Source organism: Thamnophis elegans, chromosome 6 (genome assembly GCF_009769535.1).
Source record: "Thamnophis elegans isolate rThaEle1 chromosome 6, rThaEle1.pri, whole genome shotgun sequence".
Lineage (NCBI taxonomy): Eukaryota > Metazoa > Chordata > Lepidosauria > Squamata > Colubridae > Thamnophis > Thamnophis elegans.
This window is the reverse complement of record NC_045546.1, coordinates 15,081,801-15,109,240: the sequence shown is the minus strand read 5'-3', so window position 1 is coordinate 15,109,240 and position 27,440 is coordinate 15,081,801. Positions and strand designations below refer to the sequence as shown.

Genomic DNA, 27,440 nt, shown 5'->3' with positions numbered 1-27,440 from the left:
GAACTTCATACAATGCCATTAAATCGTATCTCACTGTTACATCTTGGGTCAAGATGAAACAGTGCGTTTCCAAGACTACATTTGCCACCAGAATAATTTGCAGTGTTCTCTCCACATTCTTAGATACCCATAATTATCATTTTTCACCAAGCTTAGGAAGTATGACTAATTACAAATCTCTATTACTCCCTGGCAAGGAATGTCCTTTCAAATCAGTAACATGTCTTATTGCAGAGACAGATTCAAAAATTATTATTGCAAAACTTTTACCACTCTTCAAATCATGGTTTTAAAGAAAAAAAAATACACACACTTATTTTGCTTTAAAAAAATCCCTGGAGATTTCCATAAACATCTTTTTCTGTAACTTTAAACGAACTCTTTCTCTATCATATAATCAACCAATGTTCACACATAAAAGCCTTTCCTTTAATATGCTGATAGAACAAATAACAGTAGAACAACATCTACATTTGTTAATACTATCATCTTTTCTTAACCTTCTAGGAAGGAGAATCAGCAGATGAATAATATAGGCCTATGGAACAAACCTTAAGAATAAAACACCTGCTTTCTTAGTCATAAAAGTATTTGCTCATACAAATGTTTTAATAAAGCCTACATTTTTATTTCAAATGGACAATATATGGACGGAAATGAGGATGATTAGGACCCATTTATTTATCATTCAGATTGAGAGCCTGAATCTGAATGGAGAAGCTACAGATTGATAATCCAGGACTTTTTTTCTCAAGGAAAGAAAATTATTTCAAATCACTCACGATACGAAAACTTGTAGCAGACAGATATTAGATATTACTATATTCTTACTGAGGAAAATTATAAATTCCAGCCAAGTTTTCTGACTGCCTGTTCCAATGTCTGTTAATTCACAATCCTAGCAGGGGCAGAAATAAACCATTTCTTCTCAATCAGTCTGTCTGTCTGGCAATAAAGGTCATAAAATCAGGTAGAACTCACTTAATGACCACATCACTTAGCGATGGAAGATCCAGTTTCAATTGTGGTCATAAGTCTAAGACTACCTGTACTGATTATTAATGTATCCATAGCAGAATCTGTAAAAAGTGTCATTTTATAAATCCAGGACACATGTTCATTCAAAAGAATTTTTCCTTCACAGGTTGCCGAAGTGTGTGTGTGTGTGTATACATATACATATACATGTATGTATGTATGTATGTATGTATGTATGTATGTATGTTGTTGTATTTGTGCTGATAAATAAATAAAGGGAGACTAGTATAGATCTATTTCAAGCTATTTAGCTCTCATCAGCTAGCCATACTCTTACTGGGATTTGAACCTGGGCTATATAACATACTAGGCAGACATCTTAGCCATTAAGCCACAAGCGCTTATCTGTTATCAGTGAAGCCAGGGTGAAAGGTATCTATTAGATAAAAATCTAATATGTATATGTATGTATATGTATGTATGTGTGTGTGTGTGTGTGTGTGTGTGTGTGTGTATATATATTCACTTGCAATGTGACGAACCTAATGACAGAGAGTGGAAGTGTGACCTTCCTCCCATACTTGGGCATACCAGGGGTTGTGACTTTAAAATATATATATATATATATATATATTCATTTTGCTTAAATACTCTATTTAGTTTTTTATTTTATTTTAATAAAATAGTTTAATAAAATTTGTTTGTAATTTTATTTTATACTTATTTTTTATTTTTTATTTCAAATGTTCTGCACATTTACAGTTTATTTTCTTTGTGTGTTATATACCCATAAGCAACTTTGAACATTACTTTGAAGGCAGAAAATTAATTATTAAATTTTGAAAAGATGGTGGGAATGACAAGACAAAGACAAAGACAAGCTTAGAAAAAAAGACTTTGGATGTCAAAATCCAACAGGGGAGAAGTAATCCAGTCTGATTTCCTCCAATCCAAAGCTTAGTCCATTCAGATTTCTCAGGATTGTGTGGTAATTTTACATCCCAAGTAAAAATCGTGCTTTGAAGCACAAGGAAACAGTAACACCTGTGGGGCAGTGGTGGGTTGCTCTTATCGTCGCTACCGGTACGCTGATCGTGGTCTGTCTGTGCACACGCCTGACGTGCGCTGTGCATGTATGCACAGTCCACTGCCCTAACACCCAGCTGCTTGTCGGGGCGCGCTCAGGCTCTGCACCTGTGCGTGCGTGCGCAGTGTGCCTTTTGGTATAAATATAGCTATAGAGCGCAGGCGGGCCAAACAAGCCACCAAACCAGTACGCTCTCAGCTGCTCCAGGCCACTACTGGTACAGTCTTACCGGTCAGGAGTGGCAGCAACCCACCACTGCTGTGGGGAACCAACTTAAGGTAGCTACCTCCCTTCTCAAGTTACCTTCCACAAGCTACAGCATGGTCTTAAGAACATACATGTATATGTTTGACACACCTTTGCTATAAAAAAATGTTCTAGATTGCTTAAATAACCTGGCAACATGGAGTTCAGAAAAAACTGATGTTTGCAAAAGATTTATTTATATATTATAAACCACTGCCAACAAAAGCTACTATGAAATCATAGCAAATAAAATAATAAGAAATAAATGCACCAAAATATAAAAGAAACAAAACTGAGAAAGTTTTCAACATGACAAGGCAAAGCCTAGGAAGAGGAAAATGAAGACTTGCATACACCTATGGCGTTTTGCACAAATCCTCATATAGTTTTAAAAATTAGAATGTTTCAAAAAATTCAAGCTTACTTCCTCCACTGCCATTTCCATTCATCAATTTGTGTTTTATTTATCATAGGAAGTATCTGTTTGATAATACTTATATGGGAGACAATAATCTGTGTAACATCCATTTTCAGTAATGAATCTCAGCAATAATGACAAATGATCAGCATAAACTTTATATTCTAAATGTGAAGCTTCTTGAAATTCTCTATAAATTCTGGTTGGTTTCTCCTTACCGGTTGCTGAATTCATTATATTCTGCTGCACTGGAGGGCTTGTAGGAGCTGTAACATTCATTTGGGAAAGGAGAGTCTTCCTTGGATCCTGCCATGTTGTTGTCTGGTCAATGTGACTAAAGCAAAATAGAACAAAGTGTTAAATGCCGCATAAGTGAAACAATATGAAAATTCATAATGAGAAGTTAGAAAATGAGCAATGAATCTGACAGTCCTGAAAAAAATCTGCTCCAAATCATTGCAGCCGCAGGCAGAATTAATGCAGAGTGTCCAAGAGTTTTTGCTGATCTGTGTCATGAAAAACAAGTTACAGAATTTAGAAATTGCTTTTGAAATTCAGAAAGACTTCAAAAGAATAAAAGTGCAATATGTTATGTGAGGTCTGAATTTCAAGTCAAACAGAATCCTACTGGAACATATACAAATTCAGAGTAGGCCCATCTAGGGTAGCATTTAAAATATTTGACAGATTGTCAAATGTTGGTTTCAATCTTGAAGGTGGCCAACTGGTATTTATTCCCTGACTTGTTTGTTTTCCTAAAACCATGTTAATTTCAATAAAAGGACTTTTTCATTACACACAATTAAACCAGACAGGAAGTATTGAAATATTTAAACATTTAGACAGGTATCTAAAATAAATGTATCTTATGTGACAGATTTAATAATAAATATATTAAATATAAATATATATTAAGTCCAATATTTCACTTGCAATTAACTTCTTTACGGTATGTAAGGAATTTATGTTTTAATGACAAATCTTTATGCATAATGCCCACAACGTTCAGAATTTATTAGGCATAATAAATATAACAAAAAGTGTAAAGCTATCACTATCACAAAGAATATTAATTAAAACAAGGGGAATGTTATTAATGTCACTTGAAGTTTTTTTAAATGTAATGGCACAATAGCACCAAATGCATTATCAAAAGATTAAGATAACAAATGCATAAAGTTGCTTTTTTTTAAAAAAAAGAAAAGTGTGGAATATTATACTGCCTGTTACTAGCTGCTTTACTAACTGGAAGAATTTAAGACCTAGAAATAGAGAAGAAATTTCTGAATAGCATTTTTACTATTCAGTCCCTGCAGAACTACCTATTGACTCCAAATATCATCTGTCCAATCCAACAAAAACGGGAAGAATGGGCTTCCTCCAGGACCCTTCCCTTAGGGAATTTATCAGGTCTTGGGGACAAATGTGGTTTTATTCCGTCTGGTAGTGGGTAGTCTCTGATTTTTGTCATATTGATTACAGATAGACGTCAACCTATGACCATTCAGTTGAAAGTTGAAAGTTAAGATGGTGCTAAAAAAATGTAGTTATGGTCCTTGGAATTCTGGCCATCCCAGCAGTCCCACAGCCATGTGATTGGAAACCAGTTTGTAGTTATGACTAGTTGCAGCCCTACAATCATGTGATTCAGTTGTAGGATTCAATTTTTTTTACTACCGGCTCTGTGGGTGTGGCTTGTTGGGCATGGCAGAGGAAGAATACTGCAAAATCCCCATTCCTTCCCCACACCACTAACCTGCTTTCCAGCTCCATTCTCCTGTGCAGGGCAACAAAAGAAGATCAGCTGGGAGGCAGCAGGGGCAGGGCCAGCCTATTTGCCGGTTCTCCAAACTACTCAAAATCTTTGCTACTGGTTCTCCGGAACCTGTCAGAACTGGCTGAATACCACCTCTGATGTGATTGCCAGTTGCAACGTTCCCTACCAGCTTCTACACTGACTTTCCAAGGAAGCTGCAGGGAAGATCACAAGTTCCAGGAGTAAGTCTTTTCTACCTGCATACCTTCCCCTAGCCCCCCTGTGCTCATGCGACATTGGCCACTTCTGTATGCTCGTATCCCTCCCTCCTTTCTAATGCACCCTTTTGTGCCCTCTCTCCCACGCACCTCTTTCGCAACCTCCTTGACTCACTTGCCTGCCAACTGGCATGGAGCTTGCCACTTCTTGCCCATTTCCCCACTGACTTTGGTTATGGGATGCTGGAAGGAAGCTGCCTCACCTAATGATTATGGATTTGGTTAACAGCAACCAGGACTATAGGCATTGTTGTTACTACGTGATGCAGTCAAGCTTTATGATCTCATTGCTTAGTGACAGAAATTCTGATCCTAATTGCTGTGGCAAGTTGAGGATTACCTGTAATGTTATTTGTGGGACTATTTTTCTCCGTTTGTTTCTGCCAGCACTATAAGATCAGAAGTTGGCATGTTCTGGACCTCATCCATTAAGCAATGTCATGTGACAGGACCCAAGAAACACCCGATCACAGCACTCCCCTTAAAAACACTCAGCTCCCAAAAATTTTTGAAGAACCTCAACCTTGCTTTCCTAAGCAAATAAATAAAGATTTGTAGTGCTGTATATAGATTGTGTAGTATTACCAATTTAGTTTTATTGTATTGTTTTTAACCCAATGTGCCGATTATCGGGTTTATGATGTTCAGCATGTTGCATGAGAAATTGCATCATGAACATGACTCTTAAAGAAAACATCTAGAACACACACCACTAATTCACAGAGATGCACACTGACCTCCATTTTCACTGGCAGAGGGTTGCAGAAGGCTGGCAAAGCCGAAAATGGAGCTTGGGAGCCCGTTTTCACTGGCAGAACACTCGGGCCACCACAGGCACCACCAACATGAGTGATGTCATGCTTGCCATGTCCCCCCTGTCCATGTCCCTCCCGAGGTCAAACACAACCTGATGCGGCCCTCAATGAAACTGAGTTTGACACCCCTATTCTAAGCTACACATATCCATCTATTCATCCAATTTAGGCACTCATGTCATTAAGTTCATGCAAACACTAAAGTGCAGGATACAAAACTTCCATCCATTTGTACTATTAAATAAATGAAAAGCACAAGATGACTTCAGTTAACAGAAGAAAGTATCTGTAGATGACTGCCCATGTTGCCGCACACATCTGTCATTAAATATTACTATTTTTCAGCTAGAAAACCATTCATTATTTATTGTAGAAAAATCTCCCCATGTTTAATGTTATGCAGTTTTCACTTCAATCTTGCAATCAGCCTAGAACTCACAGCTCATATATCACTGAAAGACACTTTCTGATCTCCTTTAGTTTGGCCTGCAACCTACTTTTCCATAACGTGTTGTATTTGGTCTCCATTCAAAAGGAAGTGATGGAGGTTCCATATAATTCTTCCAATCCCTTTTTAATGAAGATGCATTCAAATCCTAGATAATCCTCTCCTCTCCCTCTCCCATCTGAAATAAAATAAGTTTATAGGAAAATGTAGCTCAGAAACTACCGACCCACATCATGTTTCAAATATTAATTTTAAAAATTAGAATAACAGATGAAGTGGATTGATTTTATGAAAACAAAAACATAGCAGCCACTTCTCACGGATCAAGAGAAACCACAGTCCAGTGTTTACAAAGAGCTGACTTCCAGTCCTTTAATATGGCCTGTTGAATCTAAGGCATATCACTGACTTCTAATCAGCATGAATCTCGTATTACAGTTGCCCTGGTGTTTTTTTTTTTTCAGAAGAGAAGAAATAAGTAGTAGAAGGTAAGCAGCTGACTTGGAAGAAAATATATTTAACTTTACAAATGAAGCAGTGATGGACAGCAGCCCTTACTAATTGTACAGAAAAAACAACCTATCATGACAGTTCTACCACTCTTTAAGTAAATTCTTCTTATCTCTGTACTGTTGAAGAACAGAATACTGAAGAAGGAAAAAAGGAGAATCTGCCAGAAAAGAATGTATACAGGACTTTCCTCCAAATCTCTTCTACCTACCTGTAGATTATACTTGGAGGCGGGGAGGGCTTAGGAAAGAGCATAACCTCTCTACATATCCAGATTGTATTCTCCTCTACATTTATCTTTTTGCTTGGAACAGAAGACTTGGAGAAAAATTAAGTCACACAATAGCTCCTATGACAAAACTTACATTACTACATAAGTCATAAGAGAAATGCCACCTATTGCATTCCACCAGTGCTGTATTTCTTTTTCCTGTATATCAAAATCCTTTGAACTCTTGATTTAATCTAATGACCCCATGCTCCCAGATAGAAAAGACAAGTGACAGAAGTCTAAAATTGTTTTTGTCAACAGAATCCTGCTTAATTTCAGCTTTTCTTAATTTTCTCATCAGTAAGTCAGTTTAGGGAATAGAGCTGGCAGAGCTGGCATTAAAATGCTCAGCAGGCTCTTTGCCCAGATTTATGGGCCGCTTACCAAGCCTATATTCGTTGTGAAATTGTTATTTATAAAGTCACATGCTTGGACTTGTTCTCAAGTTCACTAAACCTACAAGTTTAATTTACTCTCTTCACAATGCTCTATTGTTGACTACTGTAATCTTGTTACAGTTCCTCATATAAAAATGTCTCATCTGGGTTACCCTCTTTAGACATTTGTTTTTGTCTATTTCCAGAATTGTCAATACAAAGTATAGACACAACAGACTGCAATTTCATTATACAAATTAAAATCCTGTTTGTTAATTTCATACTATAATAGAAGTCAGTTTTTCACAAGAAATCTCACCAGCGGTTAATATAATAAGCATAATAATACAGTAAAAAGAATTTCAGGTTGAAGTATCATAAATACTTCTTTATTTAATTCTGAAAGCAGGGACTGAATCACACTTTCTCAGTTTACTATACAGAAGAGTTACTTTTAATACTTTTAGTCTAGCTTGGAAATTATTAATTTACTAGGATTTATAATCCTAGTATAATTTTATCCATCAGGACAAAATAAACATACTAGATAGCGCATTTCTAGCTAGTTAGGTATTAACAGCTTCATTTCCCCACAAAATATAATGATTAACAAATAGAGAAGTTATTATTTCATTAAAATATAAATATGATGAACAAAATTCTGTCAATCGTTCAACAGATTACAAAAATAATCAGAAATCACCAAAGACCCCTCATTTCAACCCCAGGCTACAAAAATGTATGTATGTATGTATGTATGTATGTATGTATGTATGTATGTATGTATGTATGCATGCATGCATGCATGCATGCATGCATGCATGCAGTCCCCATCTTGTTTCAAAGTAACTGTGGGTAGCTTGCAGTCTCTATCCATACAAAGCATAGAATCTGAACTGTTTGAAGTTTTCATTTTTTTTTCATTTTGGGTTCAAGGAGTAGGGAAAATAAGAGACCACTGTTACTGCTTTGGCTTTGGGATTGGATTTTAACTGCCTTTCGTTAACTAAATTCCAAAATTTCTACATCTGGATACATATAGCTTTATGCCCAATATTTTAGGAATATGGATAGAATTAAGACAAATGGCAGAGAAACAAGTTCTAGACATTTCATTAATAACCAAGTCGTAACAATTTACATTCATCAGCTTACGTGGGATGCACTGGAGGGAATATCCATGCAAACAATATGAGAGAGTACGATGCATGAAGCATAAATCAATGAATCTGGCCCAGAATAAAATGTGAAAAGCAAAGAATAGTGAATAGACTGGAGGATCAGAATGCAGAAACACATGCAGAACTTATTTCAAGCCATCAGTATTAAGCAATCACATTTCTTAAGATGTAGTTTTTCCAGCTCTGCTAGAGAGCAGGATCTTATATGGCAATGGTGTCAAACTTGCGGGCCGCGGGCCAGATGCATCACATGGTGGCCACACCCACCCCCAGTTTAGCAAAGGGGGAAAAGTTGTGATACATCACGTGACGAAAATGTGATGCCATGGGTTTGACACCCCTGATGTAAGGTCTCATGAGCAAGTAATAAAATGACGGCTTCTTGAACCAAATTTACATATTTAATTGAGCAATAAGCTCTGAGGTTCCAAACTACAGAAATTCTACCACTATGTACTTAATTATTTTCTGCATTAGTATTAAATGCACATCTTTCTTCTTCAAAACAATGGCCTGTCAACATCTGGATGGCACTATTTATAAATACTATTTTAATGATTCTAACAATTCAAAGGCAGGATTACGAGTTTCCTTTTTTCCTTTTAGCTCTACTTGAGATTGTTCTTCACCTACACATTCCACAACTTGGTGCCTGATAAGTATGTCTTCTATACATTCTTTGATCCAAATTCAGGACTGTCAACAGTAAAGCTCACAGGAATAGTTGAAATTATAACCCAATGCATCGGAAGGTCAGCAGGGTGTGAAAGTCTGATTCAACTGAATATATCTTACAATCCTACTTTCAGGGGTGGTATTCACTTACCTTCCCTACCAGTTCACAAGTGTGAGTGCATGCGCTCAGCCTTCCAAGCATGTGCTTTGGCTTAAAAAAGTGCCTACGTGTGATGTCATAGAGCTGGGGTGAGTGGGTGGGGCCACCTGAGATTTCCGCTACTGGTTCAAGCAAACCTGTCCGAACCGCCAGAATATCACCTCTGCCTACTTTATGTATTTTAATCTTGCAGTTATGCATGGTGAAAAACAACATCCTTCATAAGTTCCCTGAATGTTTGAAAGTAAATATAGTAAAATACTAAAGGGAGGAGGGAAATCAGTTTCCAACATTCCTCAAGGCATCAAAGATGCAAAACACAGGTATGTTTGCCACACTAGGCATAATATGAATAATTAAATATTAATTGGGTTATGAACTCTGGGAAATCATTTTAGTCCTAGCAAATGCTTGGCATAAGATTAATTTCAGATCTGAAAGTTGTTTCACATTATTTATTAGTAACCATAATTTATTAGTGATGAACCATCCAAGTGCAAACTGATCTAACTGGTTTGCTTTTAGTTTTGAAATATTTCTCCTTCTCTCTAAGTATATAATTGTGGATTTTAGTAAAGACATTAGCTCAAGTCCAACTCTTTGCTAGACTCATTACTTAAAATTAACCAAATCGGCCTCAAACTGAATAGAATGTTATAGAATTAATCAGCATGACTTTTAGCTTCATATTGCTGCAAATTATTAGAACAAATAAAAATAGCGTTTCTAAGATCAATCAGACCAGATCAATTGAAACTTTGGTGGAAAAGAGGCAGCAGTGAGTGAGTGAGTGATACACATCTCTGAGTATATCCAACAATGTAGGTCACATAAACAATCATTAAGAACCAAGACAAAGAAAGGGGAAATGGCTATACTACAGTCAGCATTCTATCCACTTCCTCAAAGTTCAAAGATTCCAAAATTTCCAGATAACCGGGCAAGACTATAGAATCCATCTAACCAAGTCTGTGAATTCAGGTGAATTGAAGTGCTGTGTAAATTGGTCACATCAGCCAGATGGGTTGTCTCTGAAGACACCTTCCTAAAAGTGAATTAGTAATCTTACACGGAACTACTGGGTGACAGTACAGGAATCCACCATGCAAAGTTACAATGGCGCTGAATGAGAAGACTTACAACTGTTCCTCGTAAGGCTCATAATATTTTTTGAAATGATGGGCAATTTCGATCTGACAGATGTATGAAAATACAAAGATGGTGGCTCAAAAGAATATGGTTGAAAAATTTTCAAGAATTTATTCATGGAGATCAAACAAAATAAAGCTGGGTTCTTATATGACAATGAAAAGATAATGTTAGAAATGTGTTGGATTTCTGCTAATTTACATTTTCATGAAGATGTAGAAGAAAAAGTAAGGACAACGATACAAAACGAATGGTGAAATGAGAGGTGGGACTACATCTTACTATTTTATGAAGAACTATCATAAGAAGATAGGAAATGCAGTTTTGTTTAAAAGTTTTAAGACTTCATTGATTATTACACTGTAAAACAATTTGTAAACATGACTGAGCCCTAACATCTTAATAGAATGAAATGCTTTTAAACAAATACCCTGACATTACAATAAAGATAATCAAGTATGTTTGCAATTTGAAATTCACTGAAAATATTCATAATTCCACGTACCTTAGAAATATTAAAACATTTAGCAATAAAGTCAGCTTCCATGTAATCCCTGATCACACGACTTGCAAAAAAATTCAAATTTCAATAGAAGTTTACATTTATTTTTATTTTACTTATTAATTTTTTACGCTGCCCATCTTTCCTTTAAGGTGACAACAGCAAAACTAGCAACGCAGAATTTCTGGGGATGGAGTACTGTAGAATAGGGATTTTTTTCCTTAGTACAGAATAAAGAGACTTCAAGCACTACCATCTTCAAAAAAGTGGAGCTACCAAAATAGCAGTTTCCTTGCTGTGTTGACTTTACTTTCGTTTCACACTGCTGCAGACTATACCTCCTTGAAATAAATGAGGGTGAGGCATTGTATAGAGTGATTTGGAATGCACACACTTTGCCAAAAGAATACTTCTAATATCCGATTTGCAATTAGCTTTGTGCTTTAGTAGGAAGCAGAGAAGTAGGGATTTTTCGTTAACAAAATTAGGCAGTTGGTTTCAGATTTCTGGACAGTGCTAGGATTTGTAAGGATTTATCATGGTAACCTTCTGTGTGTTTTTATTCTGGCACACAAGTGAACAATATTGAATAAAAATATTTGAAGTGTTTCTAGGGCTTATACACACACCCAAGATAATGTGCCCCCCCCAATTGAGTTAGGAAGAAAATATGCCACTTAAAAATTATTGCTCTCCCAGGCTTAAGAAACGAGGCCACTAATGTTGTTGTCCACACAGAAAATAACATGGGAGAGGCCACTGCCTATTTTTCACTGTTAAAAAAATAAAGTGCAGCAAGGTTTTGAAGAGGCAAATAAAAAAGTAGGTAAGTAGATAGAGGGATAGAGAGAGAAAGAGAGAGAAACAGAGTAGGTAGGTAGGGAAAGAGAGAGTGTAGTTAGGTAGGTAGGTAGATAAAAGGATAGAGAGAGAGAAATAGAGATAGAGATATAGAGAAATACAGTAAGTAGTGGGAGAGAGAGAGTGTGTGTGTAGGTAGGTAGGTAGGTAAGTACGTAGGTAGGTAGGTAGGTAGAGGGATAGAGAAAGAGAAATAGAGAAAATACATTAGATAGGTAGGTAGGGAGAGAGTCTAGGTAGGTTGGTAGGTAGAGGGATAGGGATAGAGAAAGAGAGAGAAAATGCAGTAGATAGGTAGGTAGGGAGAGAGAGTAGGTAGGTTGGTAGGTAGAGGGATAGAGATAGAGAAAGAGAGAGAGAGGGAGGGAGGGAGGGAGGGAGAAATACAGTAGATAGGTAGGGAGAAAGAGAATAGGTAGGTTGGTAGGTAGAGGGGGAGAGAGAGAGAGAGAGAGAGAGAGAGAGAAATACAGCAGGTAGGAAGAGAGTATGAGTAGGTAGGTTGGTAGGTAGACAGATAGAGAGAGATACAGTAGATAGGTAGGGAGAGAGAGAGAGTAGGTAGGTACTTACATAGATAGAGGAGGGGGAATACAGTAGGTAGTTAGGGAGAGAGAGTAGGTAGGTAGATAGAGGGATAGAGAGAGAGGGAGAAAAAATACAGTAGGTAGGTAGGTAGGAAGAGAGAGAGATTAGGTAGGTATGTTTTCAGGTGTATTTATCCATGTGCTGGAGAAGGAAATTGCTGACAATCTGCATCACCTAAGACTTTGTTTCTGCTGGCACAGCACTTTTCAATGTAATTCTCATCAATCAGTTAAAGAGCTTCCTAAAAGGGAAAAAAAAGGTTTTGCATTCTGCAAACCTCCCAAAAATGGCCCGTTTTTCACAAAAACGAACCCGTTTTTTTTAAAAAAAAAGGCATGAATACTCTTGGGGGGGCTTGCAGAGTGCTCGGGGGGGGGCAAAAACAAGCAATAAAGGCCCCTTTTTCGCAGAAATGGGCCTGTTTTTGTCAAAACAAAATTGCATGCATAGCCTTATGGAGGCTTATAGAGTGCTGCTGGGGGCTGGGCAAAAAACAACCCATTTTTTGCTCATTTCTGCCCTCCCCAGAAACACTCTGAAAGCCTCCATAAAGGTATGCATGGCCATTTTGGTGAAGGGGCGAGCTTCAGAGGCAAAAAATGGTGTATTTGATTATAATACGCACCGAGATTTTCAGACTCTTTTTTGAGGAAAAAAGGTCTGTCTTATACTCCGAAAAATATGGTACTTGGTTCCTTCAAGTATTTTCATAGACTTGTTCGTATAGAATTTTATTTATATTTATTTGAATCGCTACAATCTCATTTCAATTAGTATTTTGAAAAAACTAAATATACCATATTTTGGAGTATAAGACGCACCTTCCCCCCTAAAAGCGGGTGAAAATCTGGATGCATCTTATATACCAAATGTAGCCCCGCCCATCCACCAGCCCCCACCCTTTGGCCTCTGCCTCCCAGCAATTTACCTCCTTGCAGCAAATGAGAAAAAGGGCTTACGGAGGCGACAATAGGCTATGGCAATCCCTGCAGCCTGAAACAGCTGATCATCAGGAGGCCCCTGCTTAAATTGAAATTGAAGGTGAAACTTGCTGTTTGCTGCAAGGAGGCAAATTGCTGAGAAGCAGAGGCAGATTTTTTTCTTCTTCTAATCACACTAAATTGAAACAGGCTGTTTGCTGCAAGGAGTTAAGTCAATAACTATAAACGCCTATAAAATGTTCAAATTATTAGACTTATTTTTTAAAGACTGCTTTATTATTGTTCTAGACAACTTAACAAAATGAAGAAGCTTTTTAAAATAAATGCTTGATATGGAGAGACCCAGTACTATTGTATCTTCTTTTAAATAGCAGAGAATAATGTATACTTCTAGAAAGCCACATCAATTTTAATCACATCTGTACAAGTATAGTCTGAAATGTAACACTACAAACAGTGTATATCTTCTGTACTGTTCGCTGTTTGCTACAAGGAAGGAAATTGCTGGGTGGCAGAGGCAGATTCCCCCCCCCCCACTTGTTTTCCTCCCCAAACCTAGGTTTGTTTTATACTTCGGAGTGTCTTATACTCCAAAAAATACGGTATTTGTAAACTGTACTAATACAAGAGTGAAGAATTTTTTTCTTAGTGTTTAAAAGCAGAGATGATAATATATATTATATTCAATATAAATAAAGATTACCTTTCCTTTAAAAACATGGTGATGGTTGTGGCTTAGCATTTAATCACAACTAAAAATATAGATTAATTCAGTATCTGATTAGACTTTGCATATGAACACAGCCACTGTGTGTTAAATTTGTTATACATTTTACAATGAACTGTTCCCAACATTGAAAATCTATGTAATACTGTGCAACTTTTGGGAGTGTTTTCTTTTGTTTTGTTTAATATTTTCCCACTCCCACTTTCTCTATCTCAAGCCAGCCTTTATCCAAACTCATTTTTTAAACATAGACGTTTCCAAAGCTCTTTCCAGAGCAGGAAGGAAAGCTGCTGTTAAATCTGAAAACTCCAACTGAACATGTTTAAAGGACGTTTTTTGAATTTTACAAAAGGAGCCAAGCAGAAGAAGCAGCAAAAATTGCCTCTTGCCTAACTAAACAAAATGCATTAGAGTGGTAACATTTTAGGCTCAGGACCTTTCATTTCATGTCATTCTTTGACCTTAATCTATAACCCGTTACTTAGAAAAAACAATATTACATTCAAATTTTATTTGTTGTTAGTCGCAACCCCATGGATAATGTTCCTCCAGGCCTTCCTGTCCTCTATCATCCTCTGGAGTCCACTTAAGCTCACACCTATTGTCTCGGTGACTCCATCCAGCCATCTCATTTTCTGTCGTCCCCTTCTTCTTTTACACTCACGTCTTTCCCAGCATTAGGCTCTTCCCCAGTGAGTCCTTCCTTCTCATTAGGTGGCCAAAGTATTTGAGTTTCATCTTCAGGATCTGGCCTTCTAAAGAGCAGTCAGGGTTGATCTCTAGGACTGACCGGTTTGATTGCCTTGCAGACCAAGGGACTCGCAGGAGTCTTCTCAAGTACTATAGTTCAAAGGCCTCAATTCTTTGGCGCTCAGCCTTTCTTATGGTCCAACTTTCACAGCCATCCATTGCAACTGGGAAAACCATAGCCTTGACTAGGCGCACTTTTGTTGGTAGTGTGATGCCTCTGCTTTTTAGTATGCTGTCTAGATTTGCCATAGCTTTCCTCCCCATGGGTTACAGCAGTGGTTTCCAAAGTGCGGTACCGCCCCCTGGGGGGCAGTGGGATGACTTTGGGGGGGGGGGGGCGCTAAGAGGCAAGGGGGGTGGCAGGCGGCAGAGAAGGAGCTACGCTGAGCCTACAGCTTCAGCTGGCCAGCCTGCCACAAATGCCCCTTCTTCGTTGCTCTACTAGATACTATCACTGCTGCTTCTCGCTGCTGCTGCTGTCCGCCGCAGCAACTTAAGCAACAGCAGACTCAATCCTAACTACCAGTCGCGTCAACCACCACAGAGAGAAAGAGAGGGGGGGGGGAAACATATAGAGAGAGTGCAACCGAGCAGAGGAGGGGAGGGAGTAGAAACAACTAAATTGGAAGACACCGAGCTGCTCCCACGCGGCGGCTAGGCACACACCGCTGAGGCTTCCCCCCCCTCTCCAAACCGAGCGCCATGGCTCAGAACGTGCGTACTCCCTGGGCCTGCCACAGACATGGGCCACTCCCATCCTCCCTCCTCTCCGTCGAATGGTTGTTTTGGCCTCTTGCATACCACATATTCCTCAGGGTAGCCAGTCAGTCGGTGTGCGCTCCGTCAATCTGTGCACTGTGCACCAAGGGTGGCAGTACCACATTCAACAGGCAGGGAGCCCTCTTTTCTGCGGGCACGCGAAGGGCGATCCCAGGACCGGGGATCCCCATATGTGCGTGTGGCAACTAAAATCCTCTGGCGACACAAAAAAGAGGGTGATGGGTAGTGTTCCTTGGGTGGGAAGGGGGCAGCAGGGCAATGGCCAAAGGGAATTTCGACGTGGGCGACGACAAAGCAAGTTTTGCATGAACTCCAGGGGCAAACTGGCAGGAAACGGGCTGCTCTTTTAAAGTGTCTTTTAAGACAAACCATCACCCAAAACTACCGGAAACTGGAGCCAGGAGTTAATGCTCTTCTGATACCATAATAGGAGAGGAGAGGAAAACAGTTCTGATGCTTTTAGAGCAGCGTCTCTCAACCTTGGCAACTTGAAGATGTCTGGACTTCAACTCCCAGAATTCCCCAGCCAGTATTCCCTGGCTGGGAAATTCTGAGAGTTGAAGTCCAGACATCTTCAAGTTGCCAAGGTTGGGAAACACTGCACTCTGCTAAGTGACTTAAAACCAGACATTGGGAAACTGGTATCACTTCATCAAGCCCATCCATCACATTAAGAATTTACTGAACAATGAAGTAGTTACTAAATTTTATTGAGTTTACTAAGTTACTAGTTACTAAGGTTCTTGACAAATGACTATCAGACTTTGAAAACCTGGTATCACTGGATCATGTTAACATTAACTAAAAAGGTTTTTAAATTGGATTTTGAATAAATGTGCAATTAATTGTTATAGTTTTGAATTTTCCTGTTACAAACCACCCAGTCACATGACACACACACCCCAGCCACGCCCACAGAACCGGTAGTAAAAAATTTGAATTCCACCACTGGGTGGGGGCACTGAGGATCAGTTTGTAGCACCAAGGTGGACTGAAGTTTGGGAACCACTGGGTTACATTTTAAATAATTAAACTGTGCTTTATAGGGTGTCAATGAAGATTCTCAGTCATCCAGGTAGAACTTTAAGGGCATTTCCTAACCTCAGGGGTTCTTCCCCAAAGTGCATGGCAATATGGCAATATGTCGATTAAGTTTTTCAGGCATCCAGGAAATAGTTGTTTTGAAGTTTTGTCATGACAACTGGGCTTATTTTCTTGCCAGTTTGAAACATTTCGCTGCCCATCTAAGCAATGTCTTCAGTCTGAACAAGTTGTACCTAACAATGTTATACAAACTACAAACAATGCTGTTTACTTCCTAGCATTGTTTTTTTTTCTCCAAAGGGACAATATATTTCACTTTTCTTTCCCTCATATAACCTAAAGAATCCAGAAGGTATTTCTTCAGAATTGTTTCTTTGCTCTCTTTCTTTCTAGGCAGTTACACAGCAAAGTAATTCCCACTAAGGCTATTAATCAACGTCTTTTTACGGTAGCATGTTATTTAGTATGCTAAACTTTCTGCCACTGTCTATTCATTGAGCCTCCCTTGCTGACTAATACTCTACCCTTGCTTACCAGAAAACTTACATAAATAGGCAAATGCTCCTTTCTACAGATAGAGCAATAATTTTGGAAATCTGTACTTAAGTAAAGGTTCCCCTCACACATATGTACTAGTCGTTCCCAACTCTAGGAGGCAGTGCTCATCTCTGTTTCAAAGCCAAAGAGCCAGCTGTTCAAATACATTATCTGTGGTCATGTGGCCTGCATGAATGAATGTCGAAGGCGCATATAACGCTGTTGCCTTCCCACCAAAGGTTTTCTAATTTTCTACTTGCATTTTTACATGCTTTCAAACTGCTAGGTTGGCAGAAGCTGGGACAAGTAACGGGAGCTCACTCCATTACACAGTGCAAGGGATTCAAACTGCCGAACTTTCTGATCGACAAGCTCAATGCCTTAGCCACCACGTCCCTCCTAAAAACTGTATTTAATTTACCCTTAATAAATATTTTCCATTATTTCAACAGTGTCGTCAGCACATTTAAGAGAAGAGACTACAGCAAAACCTTTTGCTTCACATGTAGCTAAGAATAACTTTTGAAAACAGATATGTAGAACAACACTGGAGGTGGGCAGTCACATCTTGTATCATTCACCATAATCCACTGTAACTTTCAATTTCCTTACTACTAGCTACATCTGCTGGGACCAGTGAAAATTCTAATTCAGTAGCACTTGAAAGACCAACGTTTATTCATTCCTGTATCAGTGGAAAAGTAGCATATAACAATTATAGGTGCATCATTTTCTAGAAGTTTGGTAGCAAGCCAAGCAACAAAATATTTTGCATCCCTTCTATACAATTTAGGGCAAGATATAAAAAGTGTAGATATAGAAATTATTTGCTCATCTACAAAACATTTGCTCAATACACAATTTATGATAGCAGAAATGTATGGAAAGAGTAAATAAGTGACAACATTTATTTCAAATACTATCCCGCCCCCTACCCTTCAGAAAAAGATTATACCAAATCACTTCTGTTATACTGCCCAAAAAAGCAAAGATGTGTTTAGGAACTCATCAGTGGTTGAACTCACCTGATACTGAAGAAAGGCACAGGTTTACCATTAATGAATTGCTAAACTATGCTTACTGGTAATCAGAGATCACTGCATAGTTGCTAAAACAAAATGAATGCCATATCAACACAAATGTATTTTGCAATTGTAAGACAAAACCTTTAAAGAGATTAACATCTCACTTGGGTGGAAACAAGGCTGTTTTGTCTAATCACACTTCCTTTATCTCAGTTTCTATGTTGGCTAAAAGAGGTTTGTAGAAATACTGTACAATGATACCATAATTTTTCAAACTTCAATGCCACAGATTTGATTTACTAGACAAGCTCTACCCCCAATTGATGAATTAGAATGAGGTTCCACTATAAGCAGAAAGCAATAATATGCTATATTAATATATATTACTACTTAATAATATACATATGTATGTGTTTGTGTGTGTATTCACACACACAATTTATTTGCTAGAATTTACATGCAACTCCAAACAGAAAAGACTTTACCTGCACCCCTATAAAAAAAATTCAAAACAATAAATCACACAACTAAAAAAACCCAATTGATTACAAAAATCAATCGTAATTAACTTTTAGAGTAAGCTTTCACACCAGAGAAATGCCAAACATAAAACACATACTGGTAGTCCTCGAGTTACAAACATTCATTTAGCGACTATTCAAAGTTATGGTACTTAAAAAAAGTGACTTATGACCAGACCTTGCACTTATGACAGCCACAGCATTCCCGTGGTTACACAATCAAAATTTGGATACTTGGCAACCGGCATGTATTTATAATGGTTGCAGGATCCCAGGATTGTGTAATCACCATTTGCGATGTTCCCAGCTGGCTTCTGACACTGTTAAGGGGGGAAATTGGATTGACTTAAAAACAATCAGATTCACTTAACAACCATGGCAAAAAATGGTTATATAATTAGCCACAACTTACTTAATTGCCATCTTATTTACCAATGGAAATTCTGGTCCCAACTGTGGTCTAAAAATTGAGGACTATTTCTTTTGACCTCCGGAAATAAACGCTTCGTCTTATTTTTGAGGAGGTCTTATTTTCTCTGCTCTTTTTACATCAAAAACCAACTCAAGGAAATGTTGAGTTTCTTTCTATCTCCCTCCTGTTTCTTAGGGATGAGCAGATGTTTGCATATCTGTTCTTGCATTCCTTCTTCAAGATTATTTCTGTACTACTCTATGCAAGGTTCTCTGAAAACAGTTTTTTTTAAGGCTTTTTTTTTAAAAAAAAAAGGTCAACAGGGAAGGGAATGATCCCCCAAAGAATGTAGAGCTAAGACTGAGAATTCTTGACCCTCTGGTCCTTAATAATGAAACTCCCTAGGGAGAAGAATCCAGAGAGACTACTCTTCCAAACCTTACTCAACAATCAGAAGTCACTGGATGTAGCAGCCCATAGACTGTAAGTGAGATTAGGCAATTCCCAAAGCCATGGAGGGCTTTGAAACCAGAACTCTGAATTGCATCCAGGTTTAAGTAGTAACCAGTATAGTCCCTGAAATAGAGGTCTTATGTTGGAACACCTAGAGGCTACATAAGCTACTGCATTCAAGACCAACTGAAGGTTTCAATTGTCTTTAAGCACAGCTGTATGTACAACCCACTGCAACAGTTCAAACCAGTAGTGGGATAACAACTGGTATAACAACCGGTTCGCTGAGCGTGCAAAACCTACCTTCTACTACAATCCTGGTGAGTAAAACAGTGGAGGCGCAGCAATCTGCCCTGTCGCGCCCATCAGCTGGGCTTCAAACAAAGGAAATATAGGGCACACTAGCGCAGGGGCGGGTGGGCAGGCCAACTGATTGTCGGAACTACCGGTTCATGCGAACCAGATCAAACCGGTTGAATCCCACCCCTGCTTCAAACAAGAAATCATCAACGCATTAGTAACACTAACTAGGGCTTTTCCCAATCTAGGAAGAGTCAAAATGCCATGTAAGATGTAACTGCATATTATCTCCTAGTCATAGATCATTTGTTCTTCTGCAGGAACTCAAGAATCCAAGAGAACCCGATTTACAAACCTCTTTTGACTCTGCTGAATTTAACCTTAACCTCATCCAGAACCAAATATGGAGTATATCTGGCATCAGAAAGCTTTCAGATTTTTTTTTTAAATAAATGTTTTTTAATTTTAATTTAAAACAGGTACAGCATCTTTCTTTACATCTGTAGAAAATGTGTCAATCAATTACAGATAAGTTTTGGTACATCTCCTCCACAGTCAACTAACATAACTCATATTAACTCAAGCATTATTATATATCCATTTTCATTTAACTGTAATTATTATTTAGAAATATTAATAAAAGTAATAATCTTGAACAATACCTGCCCACACCGGTGGGAAAATAAAAAAATAAAAAAAGGGCAAATAAAAATAAAAATTAAACTAAAAAATAAAAAATAAAAATAATACAGAAAAAGACAAAAACGACAAGAGACAAGGCAGGAAAACAAAACAAAACACAGGTGTCTTATTATAAAAAAAGAAGAAGTATATCAACTGGTTACAACATGCTTTGGTGCTTCTCTTCCATTAACTCATATTAATTCAAATATCTTAACTCGAATATTTACCATATCAACATCATTATACCTCCAGTTTTAATTACCTATGGTTATTTAAACATCCTTCATCCTTAGCTATGCCAAAGAATTAATTCATAACACATGCTGACAATTCATTTACTTATTTGTAAAATCCTCTATTATCATCAAATCCTCATGTCCTATTTTAGCTGGACATCCATAATATTTAATTATATCATATATCATAACATTTCCCCAGTATTGATTAACATTTGATTGTATGTATTTTATTTAGTTTTTTTAATAGTGATAATTATTGTAGTTAATACTCTTTATGTATAATCTAAAAATGTTTTCTCATATCCAATTGTTAGTTATCATATCAACTCCACATTATATACATTACTATCAATATCAATTATTATTCAACTATATCTGTTACAAAAAAGAGCAATTAGGTTTAGCTAGTTTTCAATTGTATTCTTCAATCTATCAGCCAGTTCCAAATTATATATATTACTATCCATCTCAGTCATTATTCAGCTATATCTATTACACATTAAGGTAATCAGATTTAGCTAATTTTAAATTGCGTTCTTCCATCTGTCAGCCAGTGTCTCTCCAATAGCAAAATCTTCTCAAACCAATTGCCACGCGTTGGATAAATTTACCAAATGTTTTCATAAGCAAATCCAGACAAAGATATCTTCGCACCTTTGAACTCTGAATATCAGTGATGAAATAATAATGTTGTCCCGGGCTTGTAAAATTTTCCAAATTAACTTTGATTCTCAAGGGTGGATTTTCCATTCCTCCTGCACTCTGTCTCTTTAAATGAGTCTTCTTTATAGCTCCCCCCCTCCTTTCTTCCTCTGAGATAGACCAGACACCATTTCTCACATTTTCCATTTGTATTTCAGGAACATTTAGACATTCAACGATCTCAGTTTTTACTTCATATTTTAAAATCAGATGATCCAATTTTCTTTCCAGCCTTTGATAAGAGTCAAAAAGCCCTCTACATGCGGAAAAAAGAATCTGAAATGAAATCTTAGAGGTATTTTGAAACGCCATGATGTGTCGCAGTTAAAAATTGCAAGCTCTTTTTTTTCCACAGACTTCGAAGCACTTTTCTTAGTCTCTTGCAGGCTGTGCAATCTTATCTGATCGTAAACAGAGCCAAGTAATAAAGTAATAAAAATGTCGAATCGTGACGGGCTAATTAGTAGAAAATAAATTTTACGATCCACTTAGGGAGAGTCAGAGGGGGGAGGATGTCGAGGGGTTTCTTGAAGCATTTAAGAAGTAAAGTAAGTAGCCACCAGCCATAAATCCATTAAAAAAAACCAATTCGCCGCTGAATTTCCCTATTCTTTGGTTTCAGTTATCTTAAGCTTTTAACGCGGACAGTCTCTCTTGGATAATAAAATCAGCTTACCAGATGACATCACTTCTACCATTCTTAGGGGCAACCTGCAGTTTCAGTTAGCACACAGCTAATCCAGAAAGGAATTGGCACGAGGAGTTAATACCCCCCCCCCAGAGACTTGCGGGTGTCTCTGAGGTCCTGGGTCTCTCCTCACCTTCACTGTAGTCTCCGGGACAGCTAGAGTTCAAAGAACCCGTCCAAAAATCCTTCGGTATAGAGGAATTTCAGGAGTAGCCTGAAACTCCATCTTCTCACTGCTAAGCCCCGCCTTCTTCCGGAAAGCTTTCAGATTCATAGCCATTGGGATCCCAGTTATTTAGATTTAAGTCTAACCTAGGTTAAGGTTTCCCTAAAAGCCTTTAGGAATTAGGACCATGGGATGCTGTGACCATCCTAAATGTGCAAATGTTGCCAAGAGCCTGAGTCTTATCCCATGATCATGGGGACACTGCAACAGTCATTAGTGTGAGGGTTGATTGTCACCTCTCAGTGCCATTTTAATTTCAAACAGTTGCCAAACAAATGGTCCTAAGTCCATGACTACCTGTATTTGGCCCAGGGTTGAGATACAGAATTAAATATCTCACACACAATGAGGATAGCTGGCATACAATCAATCATCCAAATAGTTTCTTACGCAGGTTAAATGGGAGATCAGTGTTTGCACAGCTTTTCGAACTATTAAAAAATTCTGGAAATCAACTGAAATAACAATATGAATGAGGATCTTTTTGGTTATTTCAAGACCTGGAAAGAAGTGGATGGGACAACAGAATGCATTATGGACTCTCCTCTCCTAATTACTCTTTGAACATCTTAAAGAGGCTACAGCTTTCAGCCAGGGATGCCAATTTTTTATACATCATAAATCAGTTTGCTACAAAAAGTCATAAATCAGTTTGCTACAAAATTCTGATATGGAATCATTGTCCTTTTCAGACTATTTATATTGTTCTACTAAATAGATTACTTTTTTAAAGAGAGACTATCTGAATGCTTTACATTCAATCCAACACTGATTCGCTAAAGGTAGAACAATTTGTCACTATATTAGTGCTTACCTAGAGGTGTATCAACATTTATAATAGAAATAGAAATAGAATAGAATAGAATAACAGAGTTGAAAGGGACCTTGGAGGTTCTTCTAGTCCAGTGGTTCTCAACCTGTGGGTCGGGACCCCTTTGGGGGTCGAACGACCCTTTCACAGGGGTCACCTAAGACCATGGGAAAACACATATTTTCAAAAAAATATGGAAAACCGAAAATAAATTTATGGTTGCGGGTCATCACAACATGAGGAACTGTATTAAAGGGTCGCGGCATTAGGAGGTTGAGACCCACTGTTCTAGTCCAACCCCTGCTTAGGCAGGAAACCAGTGATGGTGAACCTTTTCGGAACTGCACTCGGCACCGCACTTCGCACTCATCTGGCTGCAACCAGGAAGAGGAGCTGCCCAGGGGGGCATGCACGGGCCAGAAAATGAACTTCCAACAAGTTTTCCAGTTTCTGGCACACATGCGCAAATGCTGATCAGCTGGCCGGCGTACATGCTCATGCTGGAAAGCGGAAGACCAGCTCTTCCCATTTCTGGCACTGCTGCACGCACAAAGGCCAGCTGATCGGCATGTGCGCATGGGCGTCATAAACCTGGAAGAGGAAGGGATGCCAGGCGACATGGCTCCATGCGTTACTTCGGGCACATGTGCCATAGGTTCGTCATCACGGCCCTATACCATTTCAGACATCTTCAACCAATTTAAGAGAACCCAGACATCAACTGAAGACAGATCAGATATTCATTTAGGAAGCTATACACCAGATGAAAAAGAAAAAAGGAAGTTGTTGACAAACTCTTTGGAAGAACAGTTTCCTGCAGAGAAAACTAAGAACAGCAGGCATAATAAGTAACCGTTTCCTCATCATAACATAGGATTAAGCAAGCATTGAAAGAATGTGCAATTCAATTTATGAAAATATGAAGTCAAATCATTCAATTTTGGTTGCTTTAAAAAATACACATAAATTCACCCAAAGGGGAAAAAAACCTTCTCTTGAAGACACAGTTCTGAAAAATCATCTGTTGATAATTAAAGCCTGCTTTTTACCGTGCAGGATGAAGCCAAAACTGCACTTCATAGTTCACTGCAGTGTCAACCCACAGCTGGCCAGCAGGAAGAATTTTGAAAGTAGTATATATGTCTGTGTTCAAAGTCATCATACACCTGGTGTAGACCTCTAGATTTTTTTTAAAAACTAATTTCCTAATAAAGGTCAATGACCCAAATTAACATGCACTATGCTCTGTATTCCAAAAAGGAATAAAAGTTCAATAATCATTTGATGAATCTCATTTGAGATCCCAAACTTATAGCTTCATTTGCAAGCCTCAATCATGAAATTAAAATTAGGTTAGGCTATGTAAGCAGTCATAACAGGAAGAGACTTTGCTAACAAGCTTTATGTCTTGCTCTTCCTGTCATACTATGATCCCAAATATAAAATTCTCACAAAGCTCCCATCTGTGCAATAGCCAACTATCTCACATCAGCATAAGAGAAATATGCAAAACGAGTGTGCTATGGAAAAACAGGAAATAGCTCTCAAAAACAAAAGCTGTGTATCTGGCAGTACTTACTCATGAACAAAGATGTCAGAAGTTGCAGAAGTAACTAATAATTTGCATCCTTAGAATGTTTCAAGTGGAATTGGAATTCTAAAATTAACTTTATCCAGATAAAATTTAATTTTATCTTAGATAAAATTAAATGCTGTACTTAGAAAATCACAGTATAATTTCTATGAAAGGGAGGACAAGGGATGGACATCATAAATTGATTTTGAATATAGAGACAATTGCTGTTTGCAATAAATAAAAAGGGAAATAGCAAATTGCCATTTGTCTGTTGTTTACTGTGTTTAATTACATAGTTGTTCTTTATGCTAACTTCAAGACAAGAAACACGGATTGTACAGGAAGTCGCCTACTCAGGTACCAAACAGACTTAAACTGGATCTCCGTGTCTTAAATAAGGCTGCTTCATGTATTTTTAAAATTATAGATAAAGGTAAAGGTTCCCCTTGCACTTATGTGTTAGTCATTCCCGACTCTAGGGGGCGGTGCTCATCTCTGTTTCAAAGTCGAAGAGCCAGCGCTTTCTGAAGACATCTCCGTGGTCATGTGTCCGGCATGACTAAATGCCGAAGGCACATGGAACGCTGTTACCTTCCCACTAAAGGTGGTTCCTATTTTTTTACTTGCATTTTTACATTCTTTCAAATTGCTAGTTGGCAGAAGCTAGGACAAGTTATGCGGCACTAGGGATTTGAACCGCTGAACTCCCAACCTTGCTGATCGAGAAGATTTTTATTTTTTTTTAAATAGATTTTATTTATTATTTATAGGCCGCCCTTTTCCCTGAGGGGACTCAGGGCGGCTTACAATTCACAGGAGGGGGAGTGCAAGACAAAACATAAGACAATACGTGAGTAAAAAAAAAAAATTAAAACAATAAAACGCAACTTTCATTCAACATTCGGGTGGGGCGGATTAGAATTTTTATCCCCAGCCCTGACGGGATAGCCAGATCTTAAGGGCTGTGCGGAAGGTCTGGACGGTGGTGAGGGTGCGAATCTCCACGGGGAGATCGTCCAAAGGGTCGGAGCTGCTACTGAGAAGGCTCTCCTCCATGTAGTCGCCAGTCGGCACTGACTGGCGGATGGAACTCGGAGGAGGCCCACTCTGTGCTATCTAATAGGTCGAAGGGAGGTAATAAAGCTCAATGTCTTAGCCACTGAGCCACCACCTCCCCTTTAAAATCATACCTTGGATCAAAACCATGATGGAGTGATAATGTAAGACTAAATTCCAAATGACAATAGAAATGATACCTGTCTCACACAGTACACATACCAAATCATCTACTGGTATTGCATCATTCAAAGATGTATTAATGTCTCTCTTTTCCCACAGAACCAGTAATGGACTTTATTTCTGTACATTTTCTACAACCTCAACAAATGAGAAATAAATTAACACAGTTTTATTCTGTGTTATGTCCAGGATTTATAGGTATTATTAGATAATGTTCAACAACAGCTAAGACAAATCCTATTGAGGAAGTCTCCAAGCAGGTTCTTTTAATTTTCCATTCTGTTTAAATGTAGGTTGTTTTTTTTCTGTTCAGGCATAAAGTAGGTTCTATTCTGAAATGAATGAATTGAAAAGAAAAAGAAAACTGCCTAGGTATTTCAAACATTGGTTATCTTTTTGATGAAAAAGTCTTCATCAAAACTCAAAATTGGGGCCTATTTTGCACTAATCTATTCCAGGAAACATTACTTTCATCAAATGTTTTCTTTCCAACTCTCTTCCCAAATAGAACAAAAATACACAAACATTTATACATGAATTTTTGGCACACCCTTGAAAAGAATTTACAGGAACAAGCAGTGAATTACTGCTGCATTCCCCCCCCCCCCCCCCAGTTATAATGTAGCTGCAGATGACTGATCAAAAGTGAATAAAGCTGTGATTTATTTAATGAACTAAACTGCATCCGGAATTCAAATTGAACAAAACAGATCAAGTCCAAATTCAGGACTAATACAAAGTACTACTTTTATCTGCTTGCTATAGCTAAAGAATCATTTTTAACAGTCAAGAATGACCGGATATAGAGCATGAAAATCTCATATTATTATTATTATTATTTTAACACTGGTATACCACAGGTTGCATGTTGAGTCCCTTACTCTATACCCTTTATGTGCATGACTGTATTCCCGCTTATGCTAGTAATATATATTACTAAATTTGCAGATGATATGAAATGGTGGGACTCAACTCTGGGGGACCTTCTACTGTTGCACCATAGAGAGTATTTTAACTTATTGCACCTATCTATGGTTTGCCAATTGCACAGTGGCAGATAGGACAGTGCTCCAGAGGGTTAACGTCATTATCCAGAGGATCATTGGTTTCCCTCTCCCCTCTTTGGAAGAGCTTTATAGCTCCCACTACCTTAAGAAAGTTCAAAACATTCTTAAAGATCCATATCACCCTGGGCACCCTTTTTTTGAACTATTATCATCTGGCAGATGGTACCGGATAATAAAAACAAGGACAAATAGGCTGAAAAACAGCTTTATCCCAGGGCAGTAACTATATTGAATTCTACTGTATTGTGCAATATTAATGCAATATCGGGTTTCCAATTCAATTGCATAGAATGTGAAGGATGTGTGTTTGTGTTTTATTTGGCATTTAATTTCGTTGTATGAGGTTCAATGACAATAAAATAAACTAAACTAAATAAAGGGATCTACCATGAAACAGCGCTATATCTGCACAATTTTG

At 38.0% G+C, this 27,440-nt stretch overlaps 1 protein-coding gene across 1 annotated transcript in view; it reads right to left on the bottom strand.

Moving 5' to 3' along the window:
* Nucleotides 1-27,440, bottom strand: part of YAP1 (Yes1 associated transcriptional regulator) — a 91,092-nt gene that overhangs the window by 37,111 nt on the left and 26,541 nt on the right. The window contains 1 exon segment of the mRNA XM_032219305.1: nt 2,948-3,063. Coding sequence (XP_032075196.1) covers nt 2,948-3,063 — 116 coding nt within the window.